General features: G+C 36.3%; 1 protein-coding gene across 7 annotated transcripts in view; it reads left to right on the top strand.

Moving 5' to 3' along the window:
- The first annotated feature begins 529 nt into the window (after window positions 1-529).
- The window catches only part of SHPRH (SNF2 histone linker PHD RING helicase), a 90,609-nt gene continuing 75,848 nt past the window's right edge, over window positions 530-15,290 (top strand). For 3 of the 7 annotated variants that reach the window (XR_006728406.2, XM_045524402.2, XM_010965682.3), the window contains exons 1-4: window positions 562-779; window positions 7,777-8,442; window positions 10,712-10,841; window positions 12,728-12,946. Coding sequence is in view for 6 of the 7 variants with exons in the window: in XM_045524402.2 (XP_045380358.2) it covers window positions 7,804-8,442; window positions 10,712-10,841; window positions 12,728-12,946 (988 nt within the window). In the remaining variant the exon portion in view is untranslated. Of the gene's footprint in view, window positions 780-831; window positions 1,008-1,031; window positions 1,192-6,656; window positions 6,796-7,776; window positions 8,443-10,711; window positions 10,842-12,727; window positions 12,947-15,290 lie in introns of those variants that run through there. The other 4 variants (XM_010965683.3, XM_045524400.2, XM_045524399.2 and 1 more) reach the window with 4 other exon arrangements.

A 15,290-nucleotide genomic window follows, 5' to 3' on the forward strand; every position in this document is an offset into this window, starting at 1 on the left:
ATTCCAGTTATTTAGGTGTAAGCCTACCTCCAAGAGAAAGAGGCTACCACTCAGTGAAGATTGGGGAAAAAAATTAATTAGGATATTGGAAAGCCAGCTTCAGCACAAATACATGTACTTGTCCCCTCATCTTTTAATATTCACTCACAGTTCCCTGGCAAGTCTTGTAAAATAACTTTTTTTGAGGGAGACAAGCTTCTTCCGTAACTAATTAGAGGCTGCTTTCAGCAAGCAATTAAAAAGGTATGTTGGCAGAATTCTCTTCTGGCTTTTTAACTAAAGCCACAAATTTTAAAACTATCACTCGCTTCAAGCGAAGCTCATTCTCTTCAGCCGAGACCCTCACGCGCTTCAATCCAGAAACCCCGCTCTCTTCTAAATCCGCTTAGAGTCCCGCCTCCCCTTTAGAGGTTCCAGCCAATCCCGTGTTCTCTAGTGGCTTGACGTAGCGCTCTCGCGATACTCCAACTGTAGCCATCCTCGGTCTCTAACCTTGTGGACTTGCGCAGAAGCTACTCCTGAAGCCATTGCGGGAGAAAGGGGGCGGGCTCCCCGACGTGCGCGTTCACCTTGACCCCACGTTCCAGCGCGCGCCCGGCACCCCGGAGCTGTGGTTTCTGGGCCCCCGGGAACCTCAGCACAAACCAGCACAGACCGCGCGTGCCCACCTCAGGCGGATGTTCGGTGGGTGGCGAGTGCGTGCCCGGGACCTGCGGGGACATTAGAGGACCCCGGGCCTTGGTGCAAAGAGGCTCTAGGGGTTTGGAGAACGAGTCTAGGTAGGCGCTTGGGGGATGGAGGGTCAGGGGTCAGAGGTCAGGGACGGAAGACGTCTCTGGACGGAGACGGAGATCCCAGGGAGGGAGGGCTCGGTTGTTCTGGAGCCCGGGAAACTACAGGGCTGAGAGGGAGCAGCAGCGCGAGTTTCCTCGACCCTTCCCCATCCCAGACCTGCGGGCCTCTGGACCGCCGCGGCTCCCCTGGGACGAAGTGGGGCCGTGGAAAAGGTGCCTGTGCTTCTCGCGGGGGGCTCGGGCCTGCGGTGTTTTTTTCGAGTCCGAGGGGCTACCTCGGTAGTCGCGCTCCTCCGCCTCGCGGTGGCTTGTTCGCCCGGCCTGCGTCGAGCGATCGGTGCTGACAGCCCTGTTCTGACTCCTCGAACCGCTTTTGAGTCTTTCGGCAGAAAACCGAGTGGGTATCACCATTCGCCGCCGATATACCCCTCGAGGCTGAAACTGGGCAGCTACCTAGCTTTTTGGTGTGTGGGGTTGTGATATAGTGAAAGGGGAGACCGAGGCTTCTAAGTTAGTCTGAAAGTTCTCAGTTACCTTTGGAGTCAGACTAATTACATTCGCTTTCAAAACCACCCTTGCACGTTGTGCATGTTGGCTCGGTGGTAGTTGCTAGTTTTCTGAACCAAGATATGTTTTCTGATGATTCACGGTCGCTGTCAGATAAACAGTATTATTAAATAATGACCATTAAGCTTGTGCCGTTTTCCTAAATGACTTGATAGTGGCCATGAGGTAGAAATCCTAGATGTTTGATATTTTCCTACTTTAAAAAAATTGAGGCTGTAACTGAACAAAAAATAATTTTAAAGTTGTTACAGCTATTTTAAATTATTCAGTTGTATAATAGCAAGAATGATGAAACTCCCGTGAATCGAAGTGATCCATAACATCTGTACTGGCACCAAAAAGACTAGTTGCTTTATGATCAGTAATCATACTGGAAGCAGGTTAGTAGTGAGCAGCAGTTCCTATAATTGCATAACCTGGCACTTCCTAGAGTTTACAAGATCCACTTAGCCAATAAGGTGGCAGTTGAGAATAAAATAGTACAGAAGATGCCATTTATATATATTCTCTTCTTGCCCAGGCTAAAGAACTGTTCTTGCAGAGTTACTAAAACAAATTTTTTACTCAGAGTTCAGGCTAGAAAGATTTGGGGAAAAGAGAATCTGCTGCTGAAAAATCTTAAGAGGCGTTTTCTAAGAATATGCAACTAACATATATTTTAAAGTTCAACAGGTGAAAATACTCTCAGCCTGCTGGAGTTACCACTTTGGCAGAAGATTGTGGTAATGCTAGGTCACAGAACTTTTCAGTCATCAGTAATTATTGGGCTTCACTTGCTTAAGACTTGCCTTGGACAGCAATATCTCAAATGTATACTTCTTGTTGCCCTGGATAGCCTAGACCCAGGGCTTCCGTGGATTTGTTGTAATTGAAGATTTTTCTGTATCTTTTAAATGAAGAGATAATAATTTGGAGGGGAAAAAAATCTGAACTAATTTTAGTGAATTTGTTGTACTGTCATAGTAACTTAACATTTTATATTTATTTTTCTAGCAGTCTATCTCTGTCTTCTGTTAAAGATACCGGTCGGTCAGTTTTCTCAGTCTCATTCAGGGCCAGAAATATTAAGTAGTAGTTTTACACTGCCTATAGTCTTTTAGAATGTGGTTAAGAGAGACTTGTCCAAAAGGAAATTTGAGCAAAGTACTGTACGGTCCTTTAAAAGAGAAAGGATATTCAGGGAGTTAGAGATCTTTGTTTCACGTTATTTTGCGTATCATTTACATCCTGGCACTGACGTGGCCTTAGGATTTCAATGCTGAATAAGATACTGTTCCTGCCCAATGTTCAAGTAGCTCAGAGTTAAACAGTTCAGAACATTTTATCAGTTGGGATCAAGGAGGAGAGGCCCTTAACTCAGCATACCTGTTCATAAAAGGTTTTGAGGGAAGATTAGGACAGTGATAGGCAGAAAAATGTGAAAGGGCTTTTCAGGCAACAGGCTATTTACATTTAAATGTGGGACAGTAAAAGTGTGGTCCACAGAGAAAACTGCATATAATCATGTTATACCTAAACACTGATATTTAAAGGGGGAGGAAAAAGAAGCTGGACCATAATAGGTGGGATTCATGTGGTATGAGGAAAACAAGGAGAAGGATTTAGAATTGGAATATGATTAGAGATATATGGAATTTTACCAGTACTTGACTCATTAGCTGCCAGCTAACATTATGGTTTTAAGTAGCTTTGATCAATTAATATCTTCTTTGGTTCAAGAGTTATCCCTAGATAGAGATCTCTTAGACAAAGAGTCACCCGAAACAGGATGATGGGGCCTGGGTAACTGAGGTGGGGCGAGAGGTAGATCGTAAATGTTTGCTCGGTAGAGAACTGGACAAAAGGAGAGCCTTGCTAGAAATCCTGGTATTTATTTTTCTTCAACTTATCGTAACTGGTAAATACTTTGAGGCTATAATATTAGAAGAATCAAGTTGGAAGCAAACATCTGAAAGAATGTGCAAATTGTAGTGGTATATATAATTTAAAAGATATTGAATGAGTCTTATCAGAGAAAATAAAGCATTGAAGGAACGTATTCTGGTTCAATAATATCTCTTTTACAAATTGTAAGGGAAAGGGCATATATTAACCTCTGTTCACAATTGATTGGCTAGAACTGGTTATGGGACTATTACAGATGCAGCACCAGCTGAGGAGACATTTCCCATCTATTCTATACTTTGGAAGGAAAGAACTGGATTTTATTAGGCAGCTGACTATCCGCAAGGTTTCTCAGACTTGACCACACACTGAAATCAGCTAGGGAGCCTAAAAAATAACAGAGGTAGTGGCCTGGGCCCTGCCCCAGAGATTATCGTTTAATTGGCTGGGGTAGCTACCAGGGCATCATGATTTTTAAAAAGTTCCGCCAGGTGATTCTAAAGCACAGTCAAGTTTGAAACACATTGCTCTCTAGTCCCCCATCCTGCCACTTTAACGTTTGGTTATTATTCATAGTGTTCTCAGGGTGATGATAATAGCAACTACCACTTACTGAATATATGCTAAATTTCTGTTGCTGTGCTCCTGTACTTACACAGAGAAGCTAGGTAATTAGCCCGGCACCACACAGTAAATGCCAAAGCTAGAATTAGAATCTAGAAGTTCAAAGCCCACATTCTCTCCTGTAAGCCACATTGCTTTGCACATGCGAGACTCTATAGTCAGTCGCTTTTTGGGCTTTTAGAGTTAATGATTCCATAACTTCCATTTTATTAATATTACTGTGGTTGGCGTGACAGATTGTGTAACTGACCCAATGCCCTACCTCATATCCACACTCTTTGCCATGAGCAGTTTCACCCCTAAAGAAGTGTAGTATATGTACCCATTTCTTGGCTTTGAGTTCATCCATGTGACTTGCTTTGGCCCACAGAACCCTTGTGGTTTTCCTATGACCAGACACTTCAAAAAGTAGTTATATGATTGGATTTACACTCTTCCACCTCAGTCACTGGTGAACATTCCTGGGTTATTTTGCTGGTTCCAGGAGAAGGATGAGAACCACGTTAAGCAGAACCAAACTGCTTCTCCAGAAACCTAGCCTAGATCAGCCAACCCTCAGCTAACCTGTATCTCAAGGCATTGAGTTCGGGTACTTTATTATACAGCATGTTTATGGCAATAGCTAACTGATAAACTGGTGTAGCCTAATTTCAGTAGAGTGACCCAATTCCAATATTCCAGGCTGTGCTTGGAGAAGAGCTCGACAGAGATAAACACTTAGGTTATTAGGGACTTCCTATATTATTCTGATCTCTTATCCAAAATAATAGAGGAGATAAGATGCTTGGAAAGTAGTTAACTATAGTCAGAGGTTGATTATAGACCACCACCTGGATATTCATAAACCAAGAACTGGTTAAGGGAATGGAATTCTCATGATTGACTTAAACCAGCACTGTTTGATAGACGTTTTGGAATTATGAGCATGTTCTATATTTATACTGTCCAGTACAGTAGCCACTACTCATATATGGCTTTTGAGTGCTTGAGTGTCACAGTTAGAGAGAATGAAGAGCTAAGTTTAAAAATTTTTTTAACTTAAATAGCCACATGCAGCTTGTGGCAACCTTACTGTACTGCACAACTCCCTTGGGGCTACAGAGGAAACCATTCTCCTTTTAAGTAACAAGTCCACCAAGTTCCTAAGTAAGAAATGTTCTGTCAACAAGGAAATGAGGTAGATTTTAGGTAGATAAGTAATGTTACTTCAGTTTCTTTTATGGTTATTGTTCTATTCAGATTTTCTATTTATTGGGCCAATTTTATTCACCTACATTTTGTTAGTAAATTACATATTATATCTAGATTTTCAAGTTTATTAGAATAAAGCTATTCATAATATTCTCTTGCAATTTTTAAATCCCTGCATCAGCTTTTTGTTTTTGCTTCTTAAATTAGTTTTATTAAGGTATAATTTTGTATAATAAAATTCAACAATTTTACATATACAGTTTGATGGATTTTGTCAAATATGTACAATTGTATGATCACCAGTAGAACACTTCTTTCACCCCAAAACTTTCCTTCCTGCTTCTTTGCTGTCAGTTACCTCTTACCACTTCCTGGCCCCTGGTAACCACTAATCTGCTTTCTATCACTAGAATTTTACCTTTTCTAGAATTTCACACAAATGGAATCATGCAGTGTGTAGTCTTTCACATCTGGCTTCCTTTACTTAGTATAATGTGTTAAAAATTCATCCATGTTGTTGTGTGTATCAGTAGTTTGTCATGGAGTTCCATTTGTTTATCCATTCATCAGGTGATGGACATTTGGGTTGTTTCCAGTTTTAGGCTTCTATTAATAAAACTACTATTAACAAATTCAAGTTTAAGTCTTTTTTACCATTCTTGTTTTTTTTTTTAATTTATCTTAAATACCTATGGTAAATACCTATGAGTGGAATTACTAGGCTGTGCAGAAAGTGTATATTTAATTTTTTAAGAAATTGACAGACATTTCCTGTTGGAATGTTTAAGAGTTCAGATTCAGTTGTTCTGCATCCTCAGTCTTTTAAATTTTCACCATTCTAGTGGATATATAGTTTCTCATTGTGATTTATGGATTGAATTTGCAGTGTGTTAATGACGTGATGGTGAAGATATTTTTGTGTGCTTGTTTGCCAGTTACAGATCATCTTTGGTGAAATGACTTCAGAATTTTTGTCCATTTTTTAATAAGATTGTCTTACCATTGGTTTGCAAGAGTTATTTATATATTCCACATAGAAGTCTTTGATCAGATATTTGTTTTACTAATATTGTCTCCCATCTGCAGCTTCCCCTTTCATTTCCATAACAATGTTTTGAAGAGCCAAAGTATTTAATTTCACTAAAGCCTAATTTATCATTTTCTTATAGCCTCTGTTTTTTGTGTCCTATTTAAATTTTTTTTTTTTTGCCTAGTCCAGTGTCACTTAGATTTTCTCCTCTTTCCTTTCTGAAGTTTTTATAGTTTTAGCTTTTATATTTCAGTTCATGATCCATATCGAGTTAATTTTTATATGTGATAGGAGGTAAAAATTAAGGTTCATTTTTTTTGCATATAGATATCTATTTTTTTTAAAAGGATAGTCTTTCTTCATTGATTACGTTTGAATTCCTTCAAAAATCAGTTAACCGTGCATATATGGGGCTATTACAGGGCACTTTATTTTCTTCCATTGGACCATATGTCTTTATGTATATCATTGCCACAGTTTTTGATTACTGTTCATCTAAGTCCTGGGGTCAGTGTTAATTCTCCCAACTTTATTCTTCTTTTTCAAAATTGTTTTGACTCTTCTAGATCTTGGGAATCAACTTGTCAGTTTCTACAAAAACAGCCTGTTGGGATTTTGAATGGGATTACTTTGACTCTGTAGATCAATATCAAGGAATTGACATTTTGGCATCTTGAGTCTTCCAGCCCACAAACACAGTACACAGTGTGTATATCTCTATGATTATACTACTCTGCTCTTTTCTCTCTTTTTATGTAGACTTGCCAATTTTCAGAATAAAAAGAGTAAAATTTTTTAAAAAGCAGTTATCTTTTTTAAAAATGTAAAAATGAGAATAAGTCTATTATATTACCATACTTTTTTCATTCATAATGTTTTCTATTCCTTTCTGTAGCTTCAAATTTCCATCTAATATTATTTTCCTTCTGTGTGAGGACTTCTTTAACATTTCTTGTACTGTGGGTCTACAAGTGAATTCTCTTGGCTTTTGTTTGTCATTTTTTTATCTTCATTTTTTAAAACTACAGTCAGCCCTCCACAGCTGCAGATTCTGCAACCACAGATTCAACCAACCACAGGTCAAAAATACTCAGTAATACAGTTTGCTTTTCTAAAATTGCTAATCAGTTTTTTTAATAGCCATCTTTTTTGTATTATGACTTCCTGCTTCTATTTCATGAAAACGATATATCTCCCTGAGGATGTGATGGTGTTGATTGTTTTGTAAAGTTCTTAAACCTTTAGGATTATAAAGCAATTGAAATTATGTAGTGGTGATATGAGTTTAAATGTTTTTTTTTTTGTGGGGTTTTTTTTGATATGAATTTAAATGTTACTGAAACTTTTCAAATAAGCATTTCCAGGCTGTTTGAGAGATTTACCTTACTGTCTTACTGTTCATTAAGAATATTTTTAGGATTTATTTTAAACAACAAATTATCTATATTAAATTTATCTATAAAAGACCAAGAAGACCGTTGGAATTTATATGATACATGAGATTATAGTCAATGTGTTCCATAGCTGTATTTGACTTACTAAAAAAAATTATATGTTGCTTTATGTATCTCTCTGTACCTTTTATGTTATCCGTAGGATTATTACCATATGCTGAACTTCTCATCTGAGAATACTTTAATACTAAAATCATCTCTTGGAATGCCTACTGTTGTGTTTGTCTTCTAGAGTTCACATTAACAAGAAAACTTGAAAATGAGCAGCCGACGGAAACGTGCTCCTCCAGTGAAGATAGACGAGGAAAAGCAACAGCAGCTTTGCTGGAATATGCATGAGGACAGAAGGAATGAACCTCTCACCTTGACTGATGATGAGCACCCCTGCCCAGGTTTGGACTCCTCCTCTGCTCATTGCATCATCCTAGATGACGGTATAAAGGAAGAAGAGGCTCACAGAGATAAGAAGAGGTGTTCAGAGGCAGTGAGCATCTCAAAATCAATTGATAAACAAGAGACTGGTGGCATTTCTTCCCCTTTGTCTATAAAGCTGAATATTGTCATTTCTCCCTATCACGTTGATGATTCTTGGAAAGCGTTTCTAGGAGAATTTACTCTTCAACTTCTTGCTGGTCAGAGTTTAACTGAAAATTTTTCTGAAAAGAGTTTTACACTGATGAGTTCAGAGTCAAGCAATCAGTTCCTGATGTGTATTCATTCAGAAAGTGAAGATACAGAGAAACAAAAAAGAGGACTCACTGAGCCAATCCGCATTTGTGACAAGGGTGCTCAAGTGGAATCATCCTTTAGTGGTGAAATGTTAGAAGATTTGGGGTGGCTGCAGAAGAAGAAAAGAATAAAACTTTACCAAAAGCCCGAAGGAAATCACATCGTCAAGGTACTCAATTTCTGTGGTGGTGTTTAAGGTTCTTCTGGCATTAGACAGCCCATTTTGAAATTAACTTAGAAGGAAGGCTTGAAAAGCCAGCAATAAGCTTCTGATTATTAAATGTCAACATATACTTTATTTAGGTCATTCAGTAACTATTAAAAAATATATATTATAGCTAATTATTTCCAGGCTGTACTTTTTCAAGATCTTCCTGATTTGTCCATTCCAGCCCTACTCTCAGTGACTTGTTTTGGTTCTTGTTATCTCTTTCTCTTCCTGTAGCAATTTTTTAAGTCCTGCCTACCATTTCAACTCTGTCATGTCCTTTGTCTCTGGGGTGGTATTATATGAATGCAAATGGAATTCTGTTCTTTACCTCCTACAGAATTAACTATAATATGGCATGGAAGTCTCTCCTTTGATAGACCTTTGTCTCCTTCAGCCTCACCTCTTCCTTTATCATTCTGTTTTTTATATTCAGAAACTACACATTGATTTGTTTCCTGCAGATACCCTGCTGTCTTTCTGTATCTTTCCTTTTGCTCTCTCACTTCCCTCCACCTGGGTTGTTCCCTTCCCCTTCAGTCCTAACTCCTGGTCATTAAGAGTTTACTTCATCTAGGGAGATCATCCCTTAAACTCCATGGATGATGTTACATGCCCTTCCCCTATAATATCTGACATTTATGCTTATTTTTGCCTTGGTCACTTGTATACTTAGATTTTAGATCTTTCCTCCCCACTAGACTATGAAATTTTTTATCTTTATAGCCCAGTAAAGTACCAGGTACTAAACAGATTTTCAGTAAATGAATGAATAAATGTGTAATTCATTTCAGGCTCTGCTATTAGCTAGCTGAATAATTTTATGTGAATCATTTAAATGCTTTAATTTCAGCTTCTTTCTGTTTGAAATGTAAATAATACTCATTCTTTTTACTTCATACAATTGTGTTGAGAATCAGGTAAAATAACAAATAAATGTACTTGGTAAACTGTGAAGCAGGTTAATAGGCCTTCATGCTAAAACTGGAAAAGAAATTCTAAAATGTTAAATGCAACTTTGTTCAGTTGAGACCTGTGTGTTACACATTTCTCACATTAAAAAGCAATTATGATGATAGCCTTATTTATAATTTCAGCATTGACAGAAAGAAAGGAAAAAATTTAGAAACATTAGATTGTAATTAATTCCTTCCTGTACATTCTAACTGTGCAACCAAGCATCCCCTCTGTTTGCTAACTGTGAGTGCCAAAAATCGTGGCTCAGTGATAACAAGTATGTAGAAATTCATGGCTCGTATGCCTGTGTTCTATCCATTTCTTCCACACACCAAGTCCTGATCTATTTTGTCTTTCCTGATCCCGATTTTTATGAATATTTAAACACTTATTGCTGCTATAGCATGCCATCTCTAGGTAAACACAAGGCAGAATACAAATAATAATGAAAACGAACCTTTGCCACTTATTCCTGTATAACACTAGTTGATTCTTGTTCTTAAGGGAAGGAATATGAGAATCTCAGTAATTAGGGAATCAGGGCCAGGATAATATAGAGAAATGAAAAAAAACTGTGTTTATTGATTATCTATCTTTAGGAAGTCTTAAAATTGTACTCAGTAGGCTATCTCATACAGGCTTATCTTCATTTTGCAAATGAGAACATTTGGGTCAAAATCAGTCAATCATTTTGTTTGTTCATTTAGCTCTTAAAATATCAATGCCAGTATTAAAATTCAAGTATTTCGACTGCAAAAGTTCATACTACACTGTTTCACCAGAATTAAGCTATATAACCTTAATAAAGTTCTGTTTTCCTGTACATTTTAGTGTTTGATCTAGTAATAGGGATTCCCAAACTAACTGCGCTTAAGAGTCCTGTCATGTGCATCAGAATCTTCTGGGGGAATCTGCATTTGTAACCAACTTCACTGATAATTCTGATGATCATCCAGTTGGGAAATCATTGATTTGGGAGGCAGAATTGGTGTTCTCATCACATTCTCCCAGGTTCGTTTCCAGTTAGGGAAATATTTTTTTCTAGCTACTTCAGTGGTGCTTCACATATATTAGGCACTGCATTTATAGAAAGAATTTTTTATTGAAAGCAAAAATATCTAAGGACAATTTGGTAGATGTATATTTAGTGTTTGTGAGGTAAATACTGTGAATACATTTAAAAATGATGATGATAAAAAATGTTTTCCTTATATCCTCATAAAAATGATGTAGTACAATCAAAGCAATTTTTATGTTGATCAATTCTTTGTAGGTTGGAATTTATCTTTTGGAAGGTGGCCTAGCGAAACTAGATTTTCTGAGTGATGCAAATTCAAGAATGAAAAAGTTCAATCAGCTCATGAAGAGAGTGATGGAAAAGTTATACAATTTTGTCATTCCAGGTAATTTTTAAAATAAACTTTAAAATTTCTATTACTAAGGAGTTGTGGGTTTTCCCCCAATTCCCATACATAACAACCAGAAAAACAGCTAATAAAACCATAATAAAATTAAATAACCTCCATAAAATTACTTATGACAAAATAATACATATCTGAAATGACCCCAGTACTATAATTTTCCTCTTTATTTTATTGACTTAATAATGTACTTAGCTTATAGTAAGTACTCAAGAAATGTTTGTGAAGTCAGTAGGCAGAATTTAAAGGGATCTGAGCTGATTGGAATTTTTGCATTATTCCTGTGCTTTTATTTTGTCATGGCCAGATAATCTTGGCTGGCCTTTATTCCACCTCTCCTTTGCAGTCTGGCAAATAATCTCAAGAGCCTGCTCCCCATAAAGACCAGTTAGCTTTACTACTATTTCTTGGCAAGACGCTGCATCCTTGGTCAGGACTGCAGTTTCAGAGTTGTCTGCCATTGGTTCTCAAGGGAGAGGTGTGGATGGCTTGATGCAGCCCATCAACAAACGCTATTGGAAAAACGGCTCAAATTCTCCAAGTCCTGCTCATGGTGGGTGAGCCTTACTTCAGGTGCAAATTATAGAACATTTTTATACTGGAATATTTGGGAAATCAGTTTCTAAGTTTGTTTATTGAGTTATTTCTGCAGTACATTCTTTGCAAAGCTTCATAATAATAATAGTAAATGCATGTTAAAGACTTAAGGAAAATCACTGGTTTCAGAATTGGAAGGAATGCTTTTAAGTACATCTCGAGTTTTATAAGAATTCCATTATTCTGCCTATTAAAAGTAATACAATTTGAACTTTTCAAAGGAAAACTTCAAAGGGTTTCAAAAGAAAACTTCAAATTTAGTTATTAATACTAGATTATACACCTATAGTAACAGTCTGAAATAACCAGGCATGTATAACTATACATTAATTGTAAAGTTTTGAAAATCTTACATGGCATAATCTTATATGGCATATTTTTAATTGAAAAAAGTAAATTATGTATTTTGTGGTAGTCTTCATTTTAGAGCATATGAAGTATGTCCTATAAATATGTATAGACCTATTTGAAACCATTCAGAAATAAACCATTGGCTAAAGGGGGTTTGTAAATGGGTTCAAGAGTTTGAAAACGTTTTTCTTTTTATAATAGGTGTGATTCTTCTTCCACAGGGCAATTGTACCCAACAAATGAATCTGAAATTCTTACAAATTTTTATTGATGGCTTAAGCCCTTAATATTCTGATTGGCTGCTGCTACTACCAGATACCTATGCTTTTTAGTGTAAGAAATAAAATGAGAAGCCTTGTGTTATTAGATACAGAAAATTTTGTCTGCATATGGATTTTATGTTAACATGTAAAAGTGAAATAAATTATCCTTTTATAAACTGCAAAAGATAATCACATTCAGTTCCTCAGATGATTGGTAAATATCTACAATGGATAAAATAAATGCCAGCTGCTCTGAGGAGCTGTAAAAACAAAAGACAGCCTTTGCTGTCAAAGAGCATTTCAGTTCAGTGGAGAAGGGATGAATACGCACAAATGATTGTGCTACCAGACAGACTGCAATGTATTGCTATATCCAAAGTATGATACTATTTCGTGAACACAGGAGAATACTAATTCTGACCAGGGAAAACAGAAGAAAATGCCATAGAAAAAGAATCAGTTGAATTATCATAAAGAAAGGATGGATGGGTAGATTTTTGATCAGTGAAGAATTAATGATAGGGCCTTCCAGTCAGAAAGCACACTAAGCAAGGCCCCAGAGTTGGGAGAGTACATGGTGTATTCTTGGAGTAAGAATTGCTTGTAGTCATAATGTGGATCACGTTGTTTTGAGTACATTTGTTATTGGATGTACAGATGTGTTGGAAGAGGATGAGGAAGATTCAGAGAGTGAGCCAGAGGGACAGGACATTGATGAGCTCTATCACTTTGTGAAACGAACGCATCAGCAAGAAACACAGTCCATCCACGTGGATGTCCAGCATCCTGCACTGACTCCTGTGTTGAGACCATACCAAAGAGAGGCTGTCAATTGGATGCTACAACAAGAGCGTTTTAGAAGTACTCCTGCTAATGGCAAGTATAAGATGCTTAAAGAAAGGCAAATTGATCAGAGGGTTTATATGAGAGTGGGAAGTTGATCAGCAAATAAATCATATTGATAAGATAGGATAGAATGGGTATTACTATGAGCAAAATTATTTTCTAAGAAATCTTTCAAATTTGAAATGTACAGAAGTTCATTGGTGAGTTTCCTCATCCATAAAAGTTTAAACTGGTTTTTCCTGCCAAAGTAAAGACTACCTTGATTGGAATTTTTAAAAGCCAAGAAATTTTTTACATACCTTTCCAATTAAGAATTGCTTTTTGGAACCTGACCAAATGGGAATGTTGCTAATATCTGTAAGAGGCTTCACAATTTAATGATGAATTTTAGGGGCAGAAAGCAAATTTACAAAAGTAAGGGACATTTATGCCACAAAATAAATAATGAAATGAAATGTCATCTAGTAAGTGTTTTCATAAGATACTAGATTTATGGGTCACTTCTTTTTCACTGTCTTTAAAGAGTTGGGCACAAGGTGAGATTTTTTCACGATTCTAGGAAATGAAGTGTTGGCTATTTCTCATTCTTCCTATATAGGTTTATTTTAATTAATGATGAGTAGCTCTTATTTCTCCCACTTTTTTATCCAACAAACTTCATTTTTTAAAACTTTTTATTTTGGAAAATAAATACCAGTTCATAGCCAATATTATTTCTTCTTTCTCCTCCTCCCATGTTCTGAATTATTTTGAAGTAATAATATTGTATTATTTTATCTCAATATTTCAGTTTATTTTGTTGAAAGATAAAGGTTCTTTTAAATAAATATAGGTACATATAATAGGTTTTAAAAACCCAATAATTCCTTAATATCACCAAATCTCTCTCTCTTCCTCCCTTCTCCCCTTTCTCTGTTTCTCTCTCTCTTATAGTTTGTCCAGATCTGAAACCAAATAACATCCATATATTGGAATTAGTTGCTATCTCTTACTGTTATTTTAGTCCACAGTTTTTAAATCCTCTCCTGTTTTTTTCTTTATATTTGTTTAAGAAATTGCTAGTGCTACAGAGTTTCCCATAGACTGGGTTATTTTTTCTCCAAAATGAAAAAAATTTTTTAACCATGTAAGTTGACTGATATATAACTTATATAAAGTAAAATGCATAGATCTTAAGGGCACTGTTTGATAAGTTTTGATAAATCTGTTCATCTTTGTAACTAGCAACTCAATTAACACATAGAATCAGACATTCCCAAAAGTAGCCACTAGTCACACATGCTTTTGGAGACTTGAAATGTGGCTGTCCAAATTGTGTGCTATAAGTTTAAAATACATACCAGATTTCAAGTAGTACCCAAAAACAAAGAAAGTGAACTATCTCACTAATAACTTTTATATTGATTACATATTGCTAACATTTTAATTATATTGTGCTAAATAAAAACAACTATTAAAATTAGTTTTTCCTGTTTCTTTTAATATTTCTATCATACAGTGCTGACAAAATATTTCCATCACCCCCTCAAGTTTCATCATTCCCCAGTCAATTCTGCTTCAACCCCTTTGGGAAGCAACCACAGTCACCATAAATTAGTTTTGCCTGTTTTTGAAAAACAAAATACGTATTTGAAAATACATATGCTTGGAGTGGGTAGAGGGAGCTGGCTTCTTTCAACATAATGTCTTTGAGATTCATCCATGCTGCATGTATCAGTAATTCATTCTTTTTTGTCCAGACTGGATTTGTTGATTAAATCTAATGTGTAATTTCATAATTTTTCTGTTCCCTATGGTTTGCATAAATTGAATCTCTTTATCTTTTAATTTTTTTCATTTTCTAAAACATATATGTCTGTATTCCTACTTCATTTTTAATCCCTAAAGAAGGTAAGAAAAAATGACTTGTTGTTTCATGGTGGGTAGAGAACATACTTCCAACTTAGCAGTTGATTTAAACAACTTAAAATATTAAGGGAAAGGATAGTGAAAGATTCTGGTTGAAATACACTCAGTACTTCAGTGTTACAGTTCTAGATATTCTTTCCTCAGTTGAACCTTTCCTCCCACTTAGGCCCATATAAAAGGTTAGGTCTGATTTAAGTTAATGCATTAGCCCAGTATCAGGTATCTGTTGCAGTATTTAAAGAATTCAGGTAACTTTTTGAAGGATTTACAAAAGATAAGCATCTTCCCTTTATTTGGTAAGACTTGGTTATATGTATTAGTTTTCTTTTCCTCTTAATCGTCTGTCATTTTCTATACTTTTTCCATCTTATCACTTGTTTATATTTGTGCCCAAAGCAAAGGAAGCCAAAGAATAATACCTGAAGAAAAAGATGAAAGGGAGCTTAGCCTCTTCCCCATGTGTATG

This window comes from Camelus bactrianus, chromosome 8 (genome assembly GCF_048773025.1).
Source record: "Camelus bactrianus isolate YW-2024 breed Bactrian camel chromosome 8, ASM4877302v1, whole genome shotgun sequence".
NCBI lineage: Eukaryota > Metazoa > Chordata > Mammalia > Artiodactyla > Camelidae > Camelus > Camelus bactrianus.